General features: G+C 41.4%; 1 protein-coding gene across 4 annotated transcripts in view; it reads left to right on the top strand.

Annotated features, from left to right (window-relative positions):
* Positions 1-398: 398 nt before the first annotated feature.
* The window catches only part of phf14 (PHD finger protein 14), a 94,960-nt gene continuing 75,177 nt past the window's right edge, over positions 399-20,181 (top strand). For all 4 annotated transcript variants that reach the window (XM_069681364.1, XM_069681363.1, XM_069681362.1 and 1 more), the window contains exons 1-4: positions 399-475; positions 3,552-3,662; positions 3,758-4,491; positions 6,914-7,046. In XM_069681364.1, the coding sequence (XP_069537465.1) occupies position 475; positions 3,552-3,662; positions 3,758-4,491; positions 6,914-7,046 (979 nt within the window). In that variant the 5' untranslated portion in view covers positions 399-474. The remainder of the gene's footprint in view (positions 476-3,551; positions 3,663-3,757; positions 4,492-6,913; positions 7,047-20,181) is intronic.

The following is a 20,181-nucleotide window of genomic DNA, read 5'->3' as shown; positions in this document are numbered from 1 at the left end:
TACTCCTTTATTACACAGCAGTTTGATTCATATCTGAGATTGGTTATTGTGATAAGGGGTGTTGCATTGAGAGGGCTTAATAATGTTTTCACATGTTATATCTAAACATTTTTATTACTCCTTCAAAATAAAGGTGCCTCATTTAATCTGGAAGTCGTACCTTTTAGATAATTAAACCTTTGATAATAATGAGTCCAGGTCATACAGGGTTTATCAGGATCCAGAGGATCTAGAATGAGTTCAATTAAAAAAAGGCTTACATCGAACAAGCAATTTAATAAAGTAAGCAAACTAATAAAAGAACAAGTTCTAGTTATATTTATATCTCCCTAGACCATCCTGTATCTCCGATCTTAACTGTCCCCATGGCAACAACATCCAGCCGTTACTACGTCACAGCTGCTTTCTATTGTCCACATAACATGCTGCTAAAGGGAGAGCTACCTTGTTCCTTGTAGTAAAAACGAAATACAGAGTGAGTCCTGCTTTACACGTTTTCATTTTCCTATAAGATCGTGCACCATTCTGGAAGGTTAGATTTGCCGTTGAACCGATTTAACGACAGTATTCGCTGCTTCGAACTGCTGCTGGCTAGCAGCTAGCCGGCTAAGCTAGCCAAGCTACGCTCTGTGGTGCGGCTGCTAATGCTAATGTTGCTTTGTTTTACGTTCAGCATGACGCTTTGCTTGCTCTGTTATTGAACCGGGATATTTTTGGTATAATGCTATACCCATACTTATATCTGTGTGAATCGGGACTTCATAACAACGCCGTAACATAGCGTGAAATGCTACAGCTAATGTCAGCTATAATTAGCCAGCTAGCTTTTTCCTCAAAGCAGAAGGAAATTCAGATTGGGATACAGTTGCTGTAACGTGAGGTTGTTTGATTGAATAACTGTACATCAGGCATGTTAGGTTACGATATTCTGAGTGGTGAAGTGTCCGCCGAAATAACAGGATTTGTATACCGCAGTGACACGCTTTCTGCAGAGGCGCAGCGATGCTCTTTGTTTGCTAACAAGTTGCTAATGGCTAACGCAGCGTGCACGTGAGGAGCGTTCATGCTTCTACTGTGTCCCAGTTTCAGCACCTGAGTTATGCATAATGAAAGAAGATGGGCTAAATCATATTAAACTTGTGTTTCGAGTGTCTGTAGATATGTAAATTCAGGTACATTGTCTGTCTGAAGATCAGCGAAATGTAAACAAACTTCAGTGATGGGTTGTTGTTTTTTCTACAAGAAGGGGAACAAAATCCAAACCACATATAAGGACTAATGCAAAGACATTAGTTATTTGAGTGTCCTTGCTATTTGTGTAATAAAATTGTTAAATCAGTTTTTTGGGTGGTTTAACACAGTGTACTAAGCCAGATTAACTCTGACATGGGAGGTGATAAATACAGTGATACAGTGACCCACTGGAGACCGATTAAAACATAACCCCGGTAATTTCTGTCCATCCTCGTGCTGAGCCATGCTGAGCCGGACCTTGTGAATAGGTTATCAAACTGGGCACTGGTCAGCCTCAAGTAGCTGGAAGCAGCAGGAAAGTTGATCCAGACAGTTCCTGGAGAAGGAAGGGATATTAATCGACTACATGCATCCCCACTGAGCTTGGTTTTTGGCATATCTGGACGTAAAGATATTGTGCCTGTTGTGTTTACTAAACACAAATGAATTTAAATGGTCCTGTTGTGAGACTTGCGCTCGTAACACAAGAACATTTTGCTTCGTTTCTGGTCTGAACACATAGGAGTGATGCTGAGATCAGAATGTGGCTGCCTCAGTATTCTGATTCTTAGTAGTTTGTCCTCTATTGGGATGCTGCTGCTGCTGTTCCTCTGGCACTACAGATTCTTACTGACACATGCCACTACTGATCACAGTATATTGCTGCAGCGGGCCAGTTAAACATTGCATGTCCCTTGTGTTTACTGGCAGATGCTGCTCTCAACAGACATGTACTGATGGTGTGTCACCCTTGTTTTAGTGTCTGATCATTGAGTAGTCTGATTGTTTGTGGTATGCCACTTCATGTGTTGTGTTGCTGCAGTTCGCCTTGCGGATTGCACAAAAAGAAGAGCGTGCTACTTGTAGACCACTGACAGGTACCGTGTAAAACCGGTCTTAAGCCACTTTCCCACTGGTCAAAAAAACAGCTAACACAAGGCTTTTTTGCTTAGTGGGATGGGTTACAATCAGCATTCTGACCCGGGTCAAATGACTGCAGTAGACCCGGGTAATTATCGCCTTGGCTCCGATCGGCTTTGTTAGGAACACAAAGCCCATGTCGACGAGCAAATCTCCGCCCCCTTTCCGGCACGATGCTATGCTCCTTCTTCTACTTCTGCCACTCCTCGTCATCTCAGCTACAAATTCCGCCCGTCTCCGTCCGAGCAGCGCTCGAACATCATTCCAGATTTGTCGGTGCCGAGTTTGATAAACAGACAGAATGAGTAATACATACAATAAAGACCTAACCGTAACATCTTCACTGTTTACTAACCCCGTCTGCGGCGGGTTTGTGACGTCAGACGGTGACGCAGCAGCAAAGACACCGATATGAGTATACTCCACTGGCAATGGGAAAAGGCACAATCTGCATCTATAAGCGGGTCTTCCCGGGTCTGAAAAACCTGCGTCAGCACGCTCAATTTGGTGGGAAAGGGGTAGTAGTGTGATGAGGGGAGGGAGTTCAGGGGTTGTCTGTGGAACATGAGGGATGTGCCAGGAAGGTTGCACTCGTAGGCAAAGTGGCAGAGCAGTAAGGATTGACATGTCATAATAATCAGTGGTATATGTCAGTAAGAATGGATTTTAAAGCAGAAAATGTCAGAGGAAATCAAGTATTTGCTTAAATAAATCCACAGTTTACCACTTAAAATTGAATATTAGTAAGACGTTTAGAGCCTATTAGCCTGAGAAATGAGCCTCCTTAGCTTACACTGTAGCTAATGTGTTCCTTCATGTATAGGCTACACGTTGGGAATACGACGCTGGAGCGCAGGAAATCTGTGCAAGCGTAATTATAGCGAGCAGCTCTAAGTGCAAGCGGGGAGTATTTCCATGTGAGGGCAGCGTTAACAGGGATAGCAATACAAATCTAAACATGAAATCAATCATGGTCATGCTCTCAAGATGAAAGACCACATTTTAAAAGACATGTTTACAGAACTTTTGAAAAGTTTAGTTACATCCTAAAATTATTAACATGTAAATGAACAGACAAAACGGCCAGCTGAGCCCTCTTTCTTTTGGTTATATTATATGTATAAAGTATAATAGGATTATTAGTCTATTGATTAATGTTCATTTGACAGTTGCTATTTTATTTCATATGATCACAATCACTGCAGCACGAGCACAGATCTCTTAAAATGTTTTTAATTGGGAGTAATCATCTGTTACGAGATTTCTCTAATTACCTGCTCTGTACAGGTATTTTTTTTATAGTTCTGTACTGCTTGTCACTGTACTCCTACATCCATATTTATATCCTGCCGCATGGACATCAGCTAACTCCCACTTATTGTATTTTTTTCCCTCAGTGGACCGCAGTTTGAAGCGCCGGCAGGTGAAGCCACTTGCTGCCTCTCTGTTAGACGCCTTGGATTATGACAGCTCAGATGACAGTGACTTTGAAGTGGGAGATGCAACAGGTAAGCACAGTGTTTTTTAATGTCGAGCAGATCATTATACTCTCTAATTAAACAATAAAAGCAAAAAATCACAAAGTTATTTTATGTTCTCACAGGATCTGATGGAACAGGTAACGGCAGTGATGAGGAGGGGTCTAAAGCGAGCGCTGCAGGTACAGAGAGTGACTCAGAGAACCCTGGTTCTGCAGAAGACGGTATAGATGAAGAGGAGGCCAAAGACCTGGCTGCTGAGGACAACTTAACAGAAGATGAAGAGAAGACCAAACAGCAGCCGTCCTCCGACAGCTCCACCAAAGACGCCCCTGCAGTCACACCACCCAAGAGCCGACGTAAGAGCAAGAAGGCGTCAGAGCCGGAGCCTGCTGCCCCTGCTGGCTCTGAGTCCACCTCAACGTCCGGCTCCGGCAGCGTCAACACGGAGGAGTCTCAGGCAGAGCCCAAGAAGTGGAACTTCCGCAGGAACCGCCCCCTGCTGGACTTCACCACCATGGAGGAGCTGAACGAGATGGACGACTACGACAGCGAGGACGATAACGACTGGAGACCCACAGCAGGGAAGAAGAAAGGCAAAGCAGCCTCTCAGAAAGGAGGGACTGAGGAAGGGGAGGGTGGAAGTGCCAGCGACGACGATGATGATGACGATAACGACGACGATGATGATGATGACGACGACGATGAGGACGATGAAAAGGAAGATGGTGGTGAAGACAACAACAGCAGCAGTGATAGTGAGAAAGAGGCGAAGAAGCCCAAGAAGAAGGCGAAGAGCAGCAGTGCCTTTGATGAAGAGCTGACGAATGACAGCATGTCGCAGGGAAAGGGCAACGAGGTGAGCTCAGCTATAAAGTCCAAGTGATAGAAAACAATACATGATTTTTGCTGCAGATCTGCTTTGAGAATCAAAACCCAAAAGAGAAAAATTAGTGTTTTATATTCAAGGATTTTTATTTCATTCCTGAACATGAAAGGGAATGGAACGAGGTACTCAGGTCCCGGTTTAAAACAATAATACACAACAATAATAAAAACTTCAGACTATGAGTAGGAAACTACAAACTCTGTATACATTAAAAACTATAAACACTAAATAAAAAACTATACCTTGATAAATAACTATGTAAATGAATAGAATATGAGTGAGGGGGAGAACACTTAGCCAATTGCACATCCAAATACTTACTGTAGCAGCACGATTAGATCAGATTAGATTAGATATGCTTTTATTTTTTCCTGGACTCCGTCCAGCTGCAGTTTACAAGCTAAAATTACACAAAAGTCAGAGTTTAGCTCAGTTGCAACGAACAAGGAAACAATTTCACAGAAACTGATAATCCAGCACAAACATCCGTCCCCATACACGGATGTCACATGCATGTACGCACGCTATGTCACATATTGCACTGTCCGTACAAATGAAAAGTCCATTTGCAGGGTGGGTGGGGTCATTCATGATGCAGGAGGCCTTATTCCTGCACCTGCTGCCGTTGATGTCACTGATGGTGGGTAGGCTGCTGCCAGTGATCATCTGTGCCAATTTAACCACATATATCTTGATTGCATGTTGGGGCCCCATTCTTGCATTCATCAGACGGAATGCCTTCAGCTCTTTTTATCCATCCATCCATCCATCCATCCATCCCTCCATCCATTTTCTATACTGCTTATCCTGTTCAGGTTCGCAGCGGGGCTGTTGCCTATTCCAGCTGTCATTGGGCGAGAGGCGGGGTTACACCTGGACAGGTCACCAGTCAATCACAGGGCTGACACACAGAGACAGACAACCTTTCACACTCACACCTACATTTAGAGTCACCAATGAAGCTAACGAGCCTGACTGTGGGAGGAAGCCGGAGTACCCGGAGGGAACCCACGCATGCTCGGGGAGAAACAAACTCCACACAGAAAGACCCCCTACATCTGAACCGGGGTTCGAACCAGGACCCGTCTAGCTGTGAAGCAACAGCGCTAACCACTGCACCAATGTGCAGTTATTTTAAACGAAGTTGCATGAAGGATTTCAGGGCAACTCTTAAACCTGGGCCCTATTTTTACATATTTTGGCAGCTGCGAAACAAGCAGTAATGGTTTCAGTGTCATTCGTAGTCAAAGTACGTCCACTAAATGTTCCACTGACAGGCTCAGATTGTTATTGTAAGTGTCTGACAACATTACAGAAAGGATCCCTGCAGAGAGAGACCTTTTTTTATTAAAGATTAAGAGGCTTTCTTAACCAGAAACAGATGTTACATCACTCTCTTTAAAGCCACCAGACTCCATTCACAAAAGCAGTAATTTTACCTTTCAAGAATGTGAGTTGCTGGTTTACTGCTCCCTCAATCTGTTAGTTTGTTTGTATTGTTGTGTGACCAACATCATATTTGTCAATGGAGTTTGTCAATGGAGTCTGGTGGCTTTGAAAAGATCAGCACTACAGCCATTACAGCCTGTTGTTTTCCTAAATTTCCCTCTGGATCAATATCCGTCCGTCCGTCTGTCTGTCTGTCTGTCTGTCTGTCTGTCTGTCTGTCTGTCTGTCTGTCTGTTTCGTGGCTGCAGGCTGAAGCAATCAACTGGAACAATACCAAAACTTTTGTTATATTACTTATTTAGACTGCAAAATACAAAACAAATATATGGTCCGGGAGTAAAAATAGCAGAAATCCCTTTAATACACAGACATGAGATTGTTATCTATCTTATCATGCAACACTTGGAATGAAAGCAATATGCATATTTTCCAAAATATCCAAAAATATGGCACTATGCCTCTGTGTCCAGGTCCACACTGCCTCGTTATTGTTTTCGGAGAATCGTAAACTTACAACAAAATTAGAGCAAAAGAGAGAATAAAAGCTTAAAGTTGTAAGAAAAGTCTTCTCTGCATTGCACAGTCCAAATGGTCAGTGAGAAAAAAGCTTTAGCAATAAAACAAATGCCGACTCCCAACCGGTCCAAGTTTTAAAACCCACTGCAGACGAATTAAGCCGAAACGTTGGCCACTTTGTTTGGCATTCAATAAAACCAAACAACAATACAAGTCACAAAGTCACCGTATAATCCAATGACAGGTTTAGATGGTATCAGGGTGATTCCAGGAGAATTCCTGCCTTTGTTGTAATCGACTTAGCGCAGCGTCCACAAGCATTGTTTATGGGATTTACTAACTGCCAGTTACTGGATCTGTGCTCCGATCAGAGGGAGGGGGCGTCGGATAAGTGGCTTTGCTGAGGCTCTGTTTCCTGATTCCCCAGGATGCCCTGCTGGACCGGTCCCAGACCTGGAGCACTCAGCACATCCTCATCTGCTGCGTGTGTCTGGGAGACAACAGCGAGGATGCAGATGAGATCATCCAGTGTGACAACTGTGGGGTGACCGTGCATGAAGGTAAGCTGCAGAGTTTGTATCATACATTCTGAGCAAAAGATTTCTGCATTAAGGCCAATATCAGTCAGAACTACCACGTGGTTTTCAAACCCCACAGACAGCATGTCAGAAGTGTATCGCCCTGTGTGTCTGATTTAAATACTTTACTCAAATCAAGGTCTTTTGTTTTCATACCACGGCTGTGTTGTTAAATGATGAGGTTGTGTTGTAATATACGACCGGCCTGCATAGGGTTTTTTTATTTTGATAATGCACTGGATTCACTTTGACCTGTACAACTTTACTTTGACGTAACTACCTGCAAGGTATGAACCGTTTAATAAAGCAGGGGGATGTTTCTGACACGTATTTATTCATTAAATGATCATAAACCAAAGTAGGCTTATTTAAGCAATGACACCTTTTGGGCTATTTCAGGAAGCTGTTCAGTAAGATTTATAATGAATATATTCTAAATATATATTATTTTTAATATGAACCTCTGCATTTGTACTAATATTTATGTAATTTTTTTTGAAATATCACTGTCAAATAGGGCTGCGATTATTTTTTTATTGAATAATAAACGACCAATTTATCGATTATTGTAAAGATTATTTTTTTAAGATTCCTTTTTTTTAATCTCCAATCTCCACATCACAGTGTGATGATATAAATAATGATAAAAATTAATAATTGTATTTTTAATAATATTAATAACCACAATTATAATAATAATATAATAATAGACTATTTGTCAGATGCATGATAAGAAAAGAACACGAGCGGAGCAGAGACAACGTTAAGCTTATATTTAACATCTTACCGAGGCTTCATTCAGAAGGTTTGAGGCTTGAGCCAGCGCTCCCCAGAACGTGGCGCCAGAGGAGACCGCCTGCGATGATTGAAGAGATCTGTTTCTGCATGCACATAACTTAACTGTGCTCCAGCTCTTAACTCAGCCCTCCTGTCTTTGCGACTCATCGGCACACGTTATACGAATCGACGTATTTCTGTAATCGAGGATGTCAGTTACGTCGACAAAGCGCCCCAGCCCTTCTGTCAATTCACGCCTTTCCTCATATAGAGAATGTGATAATAAACAAGTAAACAAATGGTTTAATGCTGGTATTAAATTCCAGAATGAAATCCCTCTTTAGTATTGGGGCTACTACCACCTGGCCAGGTGTACCAAAACACTTATATTTGACAAGAAGTAGTCTCATAAAGCAATAACACCATGTGGGGGCCGAAACATAACGAGGTTTCAGTTTTTGCCTTCTTATCAGACAGATGAGGGACTGTCTTCTTTTTGTACTCTACTGCTACTGAATTAATACATGAATCCTGCACTTCACCTTTCTAGGTGCATTTTGTCGTCTTCAGTTAATCAGATATCTTGATGTGGCGTCATGTGATAGTCTTGCAGTATATCAATTATCACTATTATTGCTATGGTGGGCCGTGTATCATATCGTATGGTGAGTTACCCTGCGATTCCCACCCCTAACCCGCACCTTTGCAAATCTTTGTGCAGGCAAAGAGGCAACAGCCTGTCTATTTACTGCAGACGTTTATTCACGTAAGGCAGACGTGGTTTCATTTCGGACCGCTGACAATGAAAGTCCTTTTGTGATTTTATCGTGTTTGAGCTATAAACTGTTGTCATGTTGCAGTGCTTTACTAAGAGTTAAAGAACGTTTTCATTATAGGCTTTTATATGGTATTTTGGTAAATAAGTAATAATCACTATGGCGGGACGGCTTCTGTCCTCATGCACTTACTGTCTCACTTACTAATTTACCCACTGATGATAGGTAGGTTGTTTTACTTTTGAAAACAAAATGCATCAAAAAAATGCTGCCATTGTGGACAGACTAGAGAAAGTTTGGAGGAGACGCCCAACAACACAAGGATTTTGTGTTATTACATCAGGAGCTGTGTAACGGAGTCTGAGGAGGGAATAAACTTCCTGTTTCAGCTTTATCAGCTGAGTGAGTCTGACTGCTGGGAAACCAGATCAATGACTGAGTCATCTCTTTGGGATTGGAGCTCTCCGAGACACCCATAGTTACGGCTGACCATGCAGGCTGGATCAATGTGACACCACTAATTTTCAATCACTTCATTTATTAATTTATTTCCGCTTGTTGTACTGATTGAAAAGTAGCAGACAAAGCAGTGCGGGCTGAGAAGAGCTGCTTCTTTTACTGTAGACAGAACATGTTACAGGGTACCACAGTGTCAACATCCTCTAGATGTCAGTGCAGCTTCTGCCACTCAACAAAATATTAATTAGTAATGACTTTAATTAATTTGTCACTTGAACTAGTACAGCGGTTGTGAAGAGGAGTTATTAAAGCCTCTGTTTTATGCAACTAATGGCTCAAACTAACATCTTCCAGTCGACCAGAAAAGACTTTTGTTGTGGCAGCCATTTTTGAAGAAGAATTGATCATCACGTCACTGTGTGCAAACTTCAGAAGTCCACACAGTCCAAGAAATGAGAAGTGTGTGAGAATACAACCCTATGTTATTCAGGAGCGCTCACCTGCATGGGGGTGACCCTACTTTCCCTTCACAGCTCAGTGTTTCCAGTAGAGTTAAGTTAAAAATACTAGTTTATTTGCCTGTATCTGAGGTTTTAGGCAACAGTGACCATTACCATGAAGTTGAGGGTATGACCAGTTTTGTGTGTAAAAACACAGCTGGATTGTGTCCTACCAGGGCTGCACGATTATGGCCAAAATGATCATAACAATAATTTTGATCAATATTGAGATCACAGTTATTAATCAGGATTATTTATTCATTTTAGAGACAGCATTTCTTAATTTACCTTCACATTCAAATGAACAAAATATCGCTTTCAGTTCCATTTTGTGCTACATTCCTGCGCATGTACACATTTTGTGTCTGACTCGACGCTGGAGGACGGGGAGCAGCTCGTTCTTCCTCTCGGCCTTCACACACTCATCATGCTGCACTTTCTTTTTTCAGCTGCTTCAACAAGTCAGTCGTGTTGTTTTGCGGCGCAGACGCAGGTTTCATGACCTCTTTGCATGTTATTATTTCTAGCCTAAAATCACTCGCCCTAAACCTGAAACACCTCCAAAGAAGCGCTGACGAGCCGTTTCAGGGGAGCGGTGTTTCGGTTTAACGAGTGACTCGCTCTCTTTCTGTTTTTGCGTAACAGCAAGCGGCGTTCAAAACTCTATTGAGCATTAGCAGCCTTCATGACACGTTTACACTAAGCGGCAACCTCCGGTGTTGAAAAATGAAGCCAATGCGGAAGTGCAAAGTTGCAAGTGCAGTTCCTCGAGTGGCCACTTGAGGCTGGCTCCAGAAAACAGGAAATAACATGACAGCAGGTGGGAAAATGCCAATTTTTACAGCTGAAATAAACATGTTTACAGCCTGGTACAAAAAACAGTTTTGTTATAAATAGCTAATTTTATTGTTCAAGATAAATGTACGGGGGGTGAATTTTTTTATAACACACCCGTTTTAATTATATTAAGCCTTAAATCATAGGGGCTCGATCACTTGATTGACAGGTGGATCCTGCTGGCTGTCTGCTAGACGTCAACACAGACACACAGACACTGAGCTTAACTTCACCTGTTTGTGTTGTTGGAGACTTTTGGGGATTTTTTCATTCAAAGTTTGGAGAAATAATCTCTCTGTGGGATTTATGGAACTTTATGGCTGTGCAAGAAGTCTGAGCTCCAGCATTTCCAATATGGCGACCCCCAGCGGCGGCGCAATTCGGGCTTCAAGACGCTGCTTCAGAAACCAATGGGTGACGTCACTGAGACTACGTCCATTATTTATAGTCTATGGTTTACACAAACAGCACTTCAGAGACATAACAGAGAAGTATGTTTTAAGCTCTTAATGAAAAACGACAAAGATGACAGCTACGTATTTTCTTCCTGTTTTCAACAGCTGCTGTAACCACGACAACCATGGACACATTTGACTGAAAGTCGCCACTTAACATGGTCACTCGTCTCTGTTGTTTATTCTTCCACTCTGAACTGCTGCTGCAAGGAAGGTGCTCATCACATGACATGCCAGCCCCCCCAAAAGTAAAGCCCAAACCTCTCCATCGCCCCCTGGAGGAGGGAGTGCTTGATTTGATATGCAGCAGAGTTTTCCACGGGCGGAACATTTTAATTAATTAATATTCGATTAATTGTGCAACCCTATGTCCTACCATTTAATACAGTAACAACGGATAATATGCCTAATGTACTGTCGTTGTTTGTTTCCCTGTAAGCTGCGTCTTGTATCCCAATGATCCATGTGATCCAAAAGTTGCACTCATTTTATTATTATTGAGTCACTACTAAGTGTTTCCCCCCTGGTATATTTGAACCAAGTTAATGTAAGGTTAATTTATTTATATATATATAGCACATTTCATACACTGTGGCAGTTTGAAAATGTTTTACCAGTTTAATGATGAAATGACACTGTAATATTGAACACACTGAAAATACTGATTTGCATGGCGTTACATAATCAGCTGCCATGTTGACATCGGCCTGTAATCACACAAACTTACACTGACACTGTCCGACAGTGATTGGCTGAACTGTATCAGAGTTTAGCCTTGAAGCAGCGAGCACCTTTAAGCGGGATCTGTTAGATTATCTCAGTCTTATGATATGCACACACACACACACACACACACACACACACACACACACACACACTCAGCGAAGGGTGGGAACCATCCTAATCACCAATTCTCCATAGGCAGACAGGAGATATTAGGAGCAGGTCTTAAATTTATCTTGTTCGTTTGGTCGGCTGATATTTTCTTCCTCTGAGACATGGTTAATCTCTCTGAAAAGACACAGAGGGGAGACTAAGTGGTTTGCAGTGGCAGCACTCGCGGCCACTTCCTATCTTCCTCTCCAAGGACATGAGTGGTGCTCCTTTTTTCTGGGGCAGTGAAATATGGAACTTAATTTGAGCCATAAGTTTGGAGTTCCTGTGTACTCGTGCTCAAAGTGGACAGATCTATTGTGCTATTGGAGGTTCAATTCAATAGCTCAGATATTTTTTTGTCATGATATATGATATTATCCCTGAGATTTACAGCAAAGCACTTCATTTTCAAGGTTTTCTGTTAACACTCCTTTGTTCAGACACGTCTTATGGTTAATAGATAGATCTAGAAAGAATGTATTAAATTTTCAATAGTCATGCAAATGAATTGAAATGTCGTCAGTCATGTCAACGTGTAGAAATTGATCCAGGAATGGCCAGCCTCATTTAGTGGAGGGCTTTCATAAGGGGCAGTAGCTCCTGGTAAAGTCACGCAGGGACTTGATGGTGCGGCTAAGAGCAGCAGAAGAAAAGGTTGTATGTAGAGGAAAAGTATTCTTAAGGTTTCTGTTTTATTCACAGTCAGGATGAGTTTTCTTCATCAGGCCAGGAGTTAAATTGGGCCTTAGCCTGTTGTAACTGAGCTCCACCTCCTCGCACCAAGCCTGAGCTCAGGTTGGTCTCCTCCATCATATCCAGGGTTGCCAAGTCGTAAACAGCATCCAAATGATTTATAACAAAAATATTTTGAAATAATTTGCTCCAGTAGATTGCTTCAGCCAGCAGACATGAAATGGGCTTTAATGGCTGTGACGTAGTCCCTGTGGACAAATGCCTCCCATCATAGTATGCCCACTAAAAGGTCTTGTTTTTGAGAGGCTCAGATTGTTTTTCCGCCGGTCTAACAGCATTGTGGAAAGGTTACCTAACGAAGTAGACCTTTTTTAAAGAGTAAGATGAACTTTTCTGAAACCAGAAACAGTTGCTACATCGCTCTCTATAAAGCCACCAGACTCGTTGACAAAAACCTTGCAAAACAGAAGTTTTCTGACTTCTGTGTACACAACAAACTAAACTAGACAACAAACTAAGTGACCCAGGCAGCTGTAGACCAGCAGTTCAAGCGTTCTGCAAGTTAAATTACTGTTTTCGTCAATGGAGTCTGGTGACTCTGAAGAGAGGGATGTAGCAGCTGTGTCTGGTTCTTTTTGTTGGTGTTTCTGAAAGATTACTCTTCAGGGTGGCCTTTGTCAGCGTTTTGGAAAGAACACCAAGCAGATGTTATAAAGAGATTGTCTGGCACTGCCTGCACGCTTGGGGTGATGTATTTTAGATTATGTTTTTGGTGTTGTGTCATGACATCTCAGCTCACCAAAAATATTACTTAGTAAAAGAAATGAACTTGTTTTGAAACCCTCATCTTATCGTTATAAACTGTCTTGCACAGTGTATGATATTCTGTGCTTGGAGTGGATGAGGAGGCATGTTCTGGTGGTTCTAATCCGTCTGTCAGTTTTAAGTACTGCACCATGATAGAAGGCGTTACTTGCATTAATGAATTCAGGACTTTCCGTGCATTAATTTTGAGGAGAGCTGAGCTGAATCATGCTACTTTGAGATCTGGGTATTGTGATTATTAAAACCGCTGTCCTTATGCAGGCGAGTTTGACCTGGAACTGAAAGTATGTCCTTTCCTCCTGTAAGGAAAATTGTTGATGAAGCTATGTCTTCATCACAAACAGATTTCATTTTATAGTGTTTGGAGAATGCATCTTAGTCGTTGGAATGATAGGAAAGTGCTTGGGTAGAAATTAGTAGAAATTAATTAACAGTATATGTTCTGAGACACTGAGAAGCTTCTTCCAATAAAAGTCAATTCTCTGTAGAACAACATGCTTTTAGTCATATCAGTACTAATGTCCATTAGTACTGGAGAGATAGCAGTCGCATAAATACCAGAAGTTTTCTTTTTCTATTTGTCGGTCTGAATGAGATTATTGGACGAACCAGTAACAGGTTTGCGTCAGCCACAGATTACAGTTTTTTTTTTTTGGTCAAAGCATTTGGTCATTGATTGCTGTTTGGATGTAGAGATAATGAAACCAGATTCACAAAAAATGTTCTAAAATAAACTGCTTACTCAACTCTGAGGGCGTAGCTGATTGATAGAAGATAATTCAACACCATTTCTCAAATCAAATTTTTCCGTAACTTCTCCTGAAGAATACGGCAAGACATTTGTCATATCCAACTTCTCAAATTTGAAGATTTTGCTCGTAGTCTGAAGTTTGTGTTTCATAGAATATCATTTTTCCTTATCAGCCAACATTAGGTCTGGAGTACCTCAGGGATCACTTCTTGGTCCTTTTTTTTTTGCTATGCTCCCAATGGGCGATATTACTGTACTCACTGCAATGACTCCTGAATTATTTTTACACTGATAACCCTCAGCTTTAGCTTCTAATAAAGCATGCATCAGGTTTATTGTCACTATAGGACTGCCTAACAGAAATAACTTAAAATTTGTTTGTTCACATATTAAAAAATAGTAAGCGCAGCACCATAAAAGTTGTGAAGAATAATCAAGAAGACTCAGAGTTGATTCAATTTTTGGTAGTGGAACATTTGAACTTTTGCACTCGAGGAGCGATGGCCAACTTTCCAGGTTTCTGGTGTAGCCAGCAGTTATCAGAGTAGCGATTAAAGGATATCCACGCTAAGACTCCCTTTTCAGCAGGGCTTCGAAAGGCTGCACGCCAAGCTGCCACTAACTAAGCTCACAATCTGAATAAATTCTTACATCTGGTTACATTATATAGTTGACAACAACGGTGACGTGGCATGAAAAAAAAAAGTAATCTTTGCATTGAACCGTCAAATCTGATTCAACTCATGAAATTGTAAGTGCATAACCCTTAAAAGAACTCTTTCTACTTGAAGAGGAAGTCAAGAAACGTTTATTTGCTTGTCCGAGAATTCGTGAGTTTGATATGTGATTGTCCTGATGTTGGAGATACTATCATCCACCTCCACTGAGAAGGTGTGCCCATACCATGTTAGCTCATTTTAGACATCACAAAGTAACTTGTTCAAGCTTAACACAAGGTCAAACGAGGAAGGGCTTTGAGGCAGAGATGAGAGACGAGCTGTCTGTATCTGGAGCTCATACCAGTCAGTCTTGCTGCTCGACTTCACTGCATCTCTTTGTTGTTGCGTTCGCACCACTGTACGGACACCATCACTCCCTCTCAGACAAGAAGAGAGGCCGACATGAAAGGGAGGCACACCAGACCTGGGTAAGACATCAAAAGCTGGAATGGGCAGCAGCGTCTCCACAGAGCACGTAGAGGAGTCCTGTTCTTACCAGCCTCCCTTTTGATTATCAGACTCCAGCCAGTCGTACAGGAAGACATCATTACCATACCACACATCGTCTTCTGCCTTTATTTGTCTTTGACTGTAAATGCCAAAGAAAGCACCTCTTTGTCACATAATCATTGTTCAGCTCGGCAGCTTTTCTTTTATTTAGTTGGTTCTACATTAGGGACCTTTTTTGCTCATTGAATGGCGACAGGTTTTGCATATCAATCAATCATAGGTGAGCTAGAAACGGCTAACTTTAATAATACTTAACTCAAGCTTAATCATTTTCTGATCCAGTGGTGTAAATGTGGTGTCAAATTTAACATTTTGTTTTTTTAGTTAAACACTAAGAAAAGGTGAAGCCTGCTGTTATTTTGTTATTCTAAACATTTCCTTCTGAATTACCCAAAAGGTCTGTGGCACTCAGCCACGAGCTTCTGGCAAGAGAGGCCTGCTGAAGGTTAGTGTGCCCAACATGAAGCTGAGATTTTACACTTCACGGCCCTTCTAGAGTTGTTCCAATGCTGATACCTGTGTAGGCAATGCCTCCGACAGTGGCTGAAATATGGGATATGAATTGGCGAACGCGCCCCTCTTTGCACTTTTCTGATACCATAATTTATTATCCTGCATATCTCAACTTATTTCACCAAAAATCCATCCTTCTTCACTGCTCCGTAACATTAGCCTGCCATCATGGATTTAAAAAGGCAGACATTGGCGACTACTACGAGCCACAAAAATGTATCATGTTTAGCCAGCAAACTACAACAGATTGTTGCTATCAGAGAATGTCACATTAGTGTTGGCAAAATGTCAGCAAATTGTTAAAATTGTACTCTGGAAAAACCTGCGCCTAACACAACAACGTGGACAGAGAGCATGTGTTGCCATGGTTAACTATTAGTTTGTTTATTTCTTCAACACACTGGAATCAGATTGGTCACAACAGAGGCAGATACACAAGTCTGTCAGCTGGCTTGTATTCTCTGTTTTATAATCGACAACAGAGTATTAGTTTACTGAGGTCAAGTTGATCTCTGATTCTCTCAACCTCTGCTGGAGGCCAACATTTTTAAATGGTCTGGCGCACTAAGAGACTGTACATTTTCAATTTGAAGGTGCATAATGTTCTCTTTGGCGGCACCTATGGTGAAAAATGGTAATTGTGGGAGCACACTAAGCAGATATCCAGACAGTGCTGCATGTGTGACGTCCACGGTTGGCTCCGGTTGTAACTCTTGATTTTCCTGGCTGACGGTCGCTTTCCTTTTCAGACTGTTTGCTTCATCTGAGCGTCGAGTTTGTTTCTTGTTCTTTGGATTTTCACTTCTTGTTGAAGTTGTATCTGTAGTCATCCATCTTTTCTTTGTTTGTTCAGCCATAGTAGATTACTGTTTACTCTCAACACTTGCAGAGAGCGGAAAAGCAGCCGCTTAGCTCTGCCTACCCTCTCTGGCAGACCAACCACTGCTGGCTGATGGAAAACGCGTCTCTAACTGGGCGCCACTTGTCATTTTTTCCTTGAATGTCGCCACAGACAGCCAGTCCATAATAATACTATATACTGCAAATGCAAAGGCTTTCATCAGTGGGCCATGTGTTCTTTATAAAAGCATCTACATTCATTATAATTGGTCACTAATTTATTTATATTTTCCTTTTAGTATGTCATCCATTTGTATAATTGGGTATAAAGATACTTTTAGATAGATGATTAGTAGGAGACCGCTGCCAGGTTGCTAGTGCTGTGAGAGTAACAGATGGCGGCTTCATTCATATGAGATGCTCATCCCTTTCCTTTTCATCCCATTGAAAACAACCGTCCTGCACGACCATTGTTTATGTCTTCATACACACATGATGTCATGTTTTCACTCCGCACCGTGTTTGTAAGCCTTTGTTGAAGAAAAGCAAACAGTTCTATTAAATCTCAATACCGTTAAAAGTACTTCTTTCGCTTCAGTCAACTCTACCTTGGCCCTCCTTTTTTTTCCTGCCAAGCTCGTCATTTCTGACAAGGATAATCTTTCCTTCAGGGATTATGAAGCTATCCTGTAGTCATCACTTTTTGTCAGCTTAGCTCATATTAGCCAGCAACCCGTGGCTTAGCGGTCTGAGCTTTGTATCCCAGTTCAAAAGGAACACCGAAGATTTGTGCCACGGTTCAGCCGTAAGTCGGTTAAACCAGCATGGTGGTCGTTTACAACCCCCAGTTTCACGGTTCAAAGCCCAATCAGTGAAGATGAAGCTCCCAGCTGTTGCCAGAGGTATTCCAGTAATACCTTTCTTTAAGAAAATAAACGTTGAGTGGAGCTATATTGGCGCTAGCAGGACTTAGCCTCCTGCCCTTGCCACATACTGCGGATGAAAATGGAGGCAGTAGTTTTGTTCACATCTTAGGTAGTTAGAGTCTAAGATGTTCTTGGTTTTGAAGGTCAGAACCAGGTCCAGCTGTGACTTAATTGCCCCAGAGGAGTAATCAGCAGCTTGATCGGTGAACCTGGCCTTTGAGTTGATCTCAAGAAGAAACCAGTGGTCTGTAAAAAACTGGAGATACACCCCGCCAGCTGAGAAAGAGCAGAGTTCAAAATTAGTGATTCAGCGTGACATGCTGCAAATGGTACTCTCAATCAGAAAAGGACATGCAATAAACAACTCCGTCTGCCCCAGTGTTTGCTTTCCACGCGCCGCCCGACTCCCCAGTGTGGCTCGCAGTGACGGGCATGCAGAACATTGAGCTTTTGATTTGTGAGTCTTTCCTATTGCTCAAAAAGCCCGAAGGCTGGTGGACTGAATTAGGAGTTAGAGCGTTATCTCCCCAACGGAGGCAGAGCACTGATTGCTGCCCTCATTGGTAGTGAAGAGCACGTCTGCCTGGTGTAATAGCTGCCATAGAAACCACATCAGCCAAGTAATTGTTTAGGCAACCTCAGAAAATTAAGAGGACAACATTGAAATTCTTTCGCTTAGCTTCTTCTTGCTTAATTTTTTTATCAAATGTTCAATTTGCTGTGCTGCAGTGTCACAGCAGATTGACGGCTCCAGGCCAAAGCAGACCAGGTCTACTTTCACTTTTTCTCTTCTACTTGGTTTTCAGAGGGTTAGATCAGTGAACCACATGGTTACATGTACTAATGAAACACAGCCAACCAACACAGAACGTACATTATAACAATGTTACAGCTGCTGATTGGTTTCAGTTTTGTCCCTTTATTTTATAGTAGCTGGTCTAGTAAAGCACCTTTTTACAGTTGCATGAATCAAGCTTTGCTGAGTGGAGACTATTTTTAGTCTCTTATTGTGTCGGGGAATTTCTATGAGCAGTGAACTTCAAATCGGTGCTATGACAGAGGCCGTGTAGTCACCTGTTCCCCCTCAGCTTTAATGGTTGATGAATTACCGTAAGATATGGAATATAAGACGCAGTCTGTTTTTGGGGCTATCCCAGAGGGAAGAAATATTTTCTATTTTTATTAATAAAAAAATGTATACAAGTTATTTCAACCTTATTCTAGCCTACCACCAGTTTTGGCCGTGTCGAGTTTAAGAACCTGCTAGCTGTCGGTGCAAAAGTTGAGCTGAGCTTACAGTAACGATTGTTGTCAGGGCGGTGGCTGCACCGGCGATCATAACGGTGCATGTCCGTGACGAAGCTTTACCATCGTCTGGGTGAAATACTGCAACATAATAAAGTACCTCTCTGCATTTTATAGTAGTATATTGGTCGCACTGGAGTATAGTGGCCACCATTTGGATGGAAAATGTATTAAAAGTGCGTCTTATACACTGAATTTTCAGTCAAATTGAAGAATGACATCCCTCAAAACAGTGAATGTTTCTTCCCCAGCCCACTCACATTGGATTTTTTAAGGCATCTAACAAAAATTTTAAACATGATGTATTAAGTGTTAAACAATATGGCCGCTGATAGAGGCTGTTTGTGAGCTGGAATGTAAAAAGACCTTTTTCTGTGTTTATTGTGCACTGAATTTGCCCTAATATGAGAATGCATTATATGTGAAATGAAACGTAAGCACCAGTACTTATAAGTCTGTGATTGGCCCGAACCTGCCTAAAATATTGGCCCAACAATGTATCGGTCAGGCAGCAGGCTCTAGTTTCTTTACTTTAACACTTCCAGAAAGATAAAAACCTGTAGATGAATAGTTCTAGTTTCTGTGTGACAAATACTTGCTACATCTAAGTTGTGATAAACAAAATTGAATGGGTTTTATATTTTGGCCATAATTTCTTTCAGATGCACTTTTTTCTTTTTCTTAATTCTGGTAAATTTAACCTTCTTATTAGAGATGCACGATATGTAACATTTAAACTGATAACCGATAATTAACTGCTTCTCATGGCCGATACAGATAACTGATAAGTTCATATTTTTTTATTTAAAATAATCTTTATATAATCTGCAGTTTGTGCACCTAGGAAAATAAAAAATGTAAGAGTGATGAAAAACTAATGTTTTAGTAGCTCTGGTTTAACTATAACAGCAAACAACAGTCCTGGCTCTTCAAATGTTCATCTATTTTTTCGTGTGTGAGTAAGGCACCAAAATACTTCATAAACAAACAACTTTTGGATACACAGGATGTGTCACACGCATAGTCAAGTAGTTGAAACAAAAATTAAATGAAAATAAAATCTACTGTGATTGCACTTGTTATTTACGTGCATCTTAGTATATTAGGCTTTTTAAAAACTAAAAGACATTTTACATATGAATTCAGTAAATCGAACGCACTGACATGTCAAATCACACAATTAAAACAAAAAGTGCATCCCTCAAGAAAAGGGTTGAACAGAACTATGACTGCAAATAACAAAATTAATTTTGCATAACAAAGAAATACATCTAAATAGCAACAAAGGCTATCTAATGACACTGAACAGACAGAGCAAGTCAAGCATCACACATGATTTAAAGACCATATAACTG

The sequence above is a fragment of the Semicossyphus pulcher genome, unplaced genomic scaffold, assembly GCF_022749685.1.
Source record: "Semicossyphus pulcher isolate SPU_LCO1_2020_fin unplaced genomic scaffold, fSemPul1.0.p SCAF_5, whole genome shotgun sequence".
Taxonomy (NCBI): Eukaryota; Metazoa; Chordata; class Actinopteri; order Labriformes; family Labridae; genus Semicossyphus; species Semicossyphus pulcher.
The sequence above is the reverse complement of the archived record's forward strand: the minus strand, read 5'-3'. Positions and strand labels throughout refer to the sequence as shown.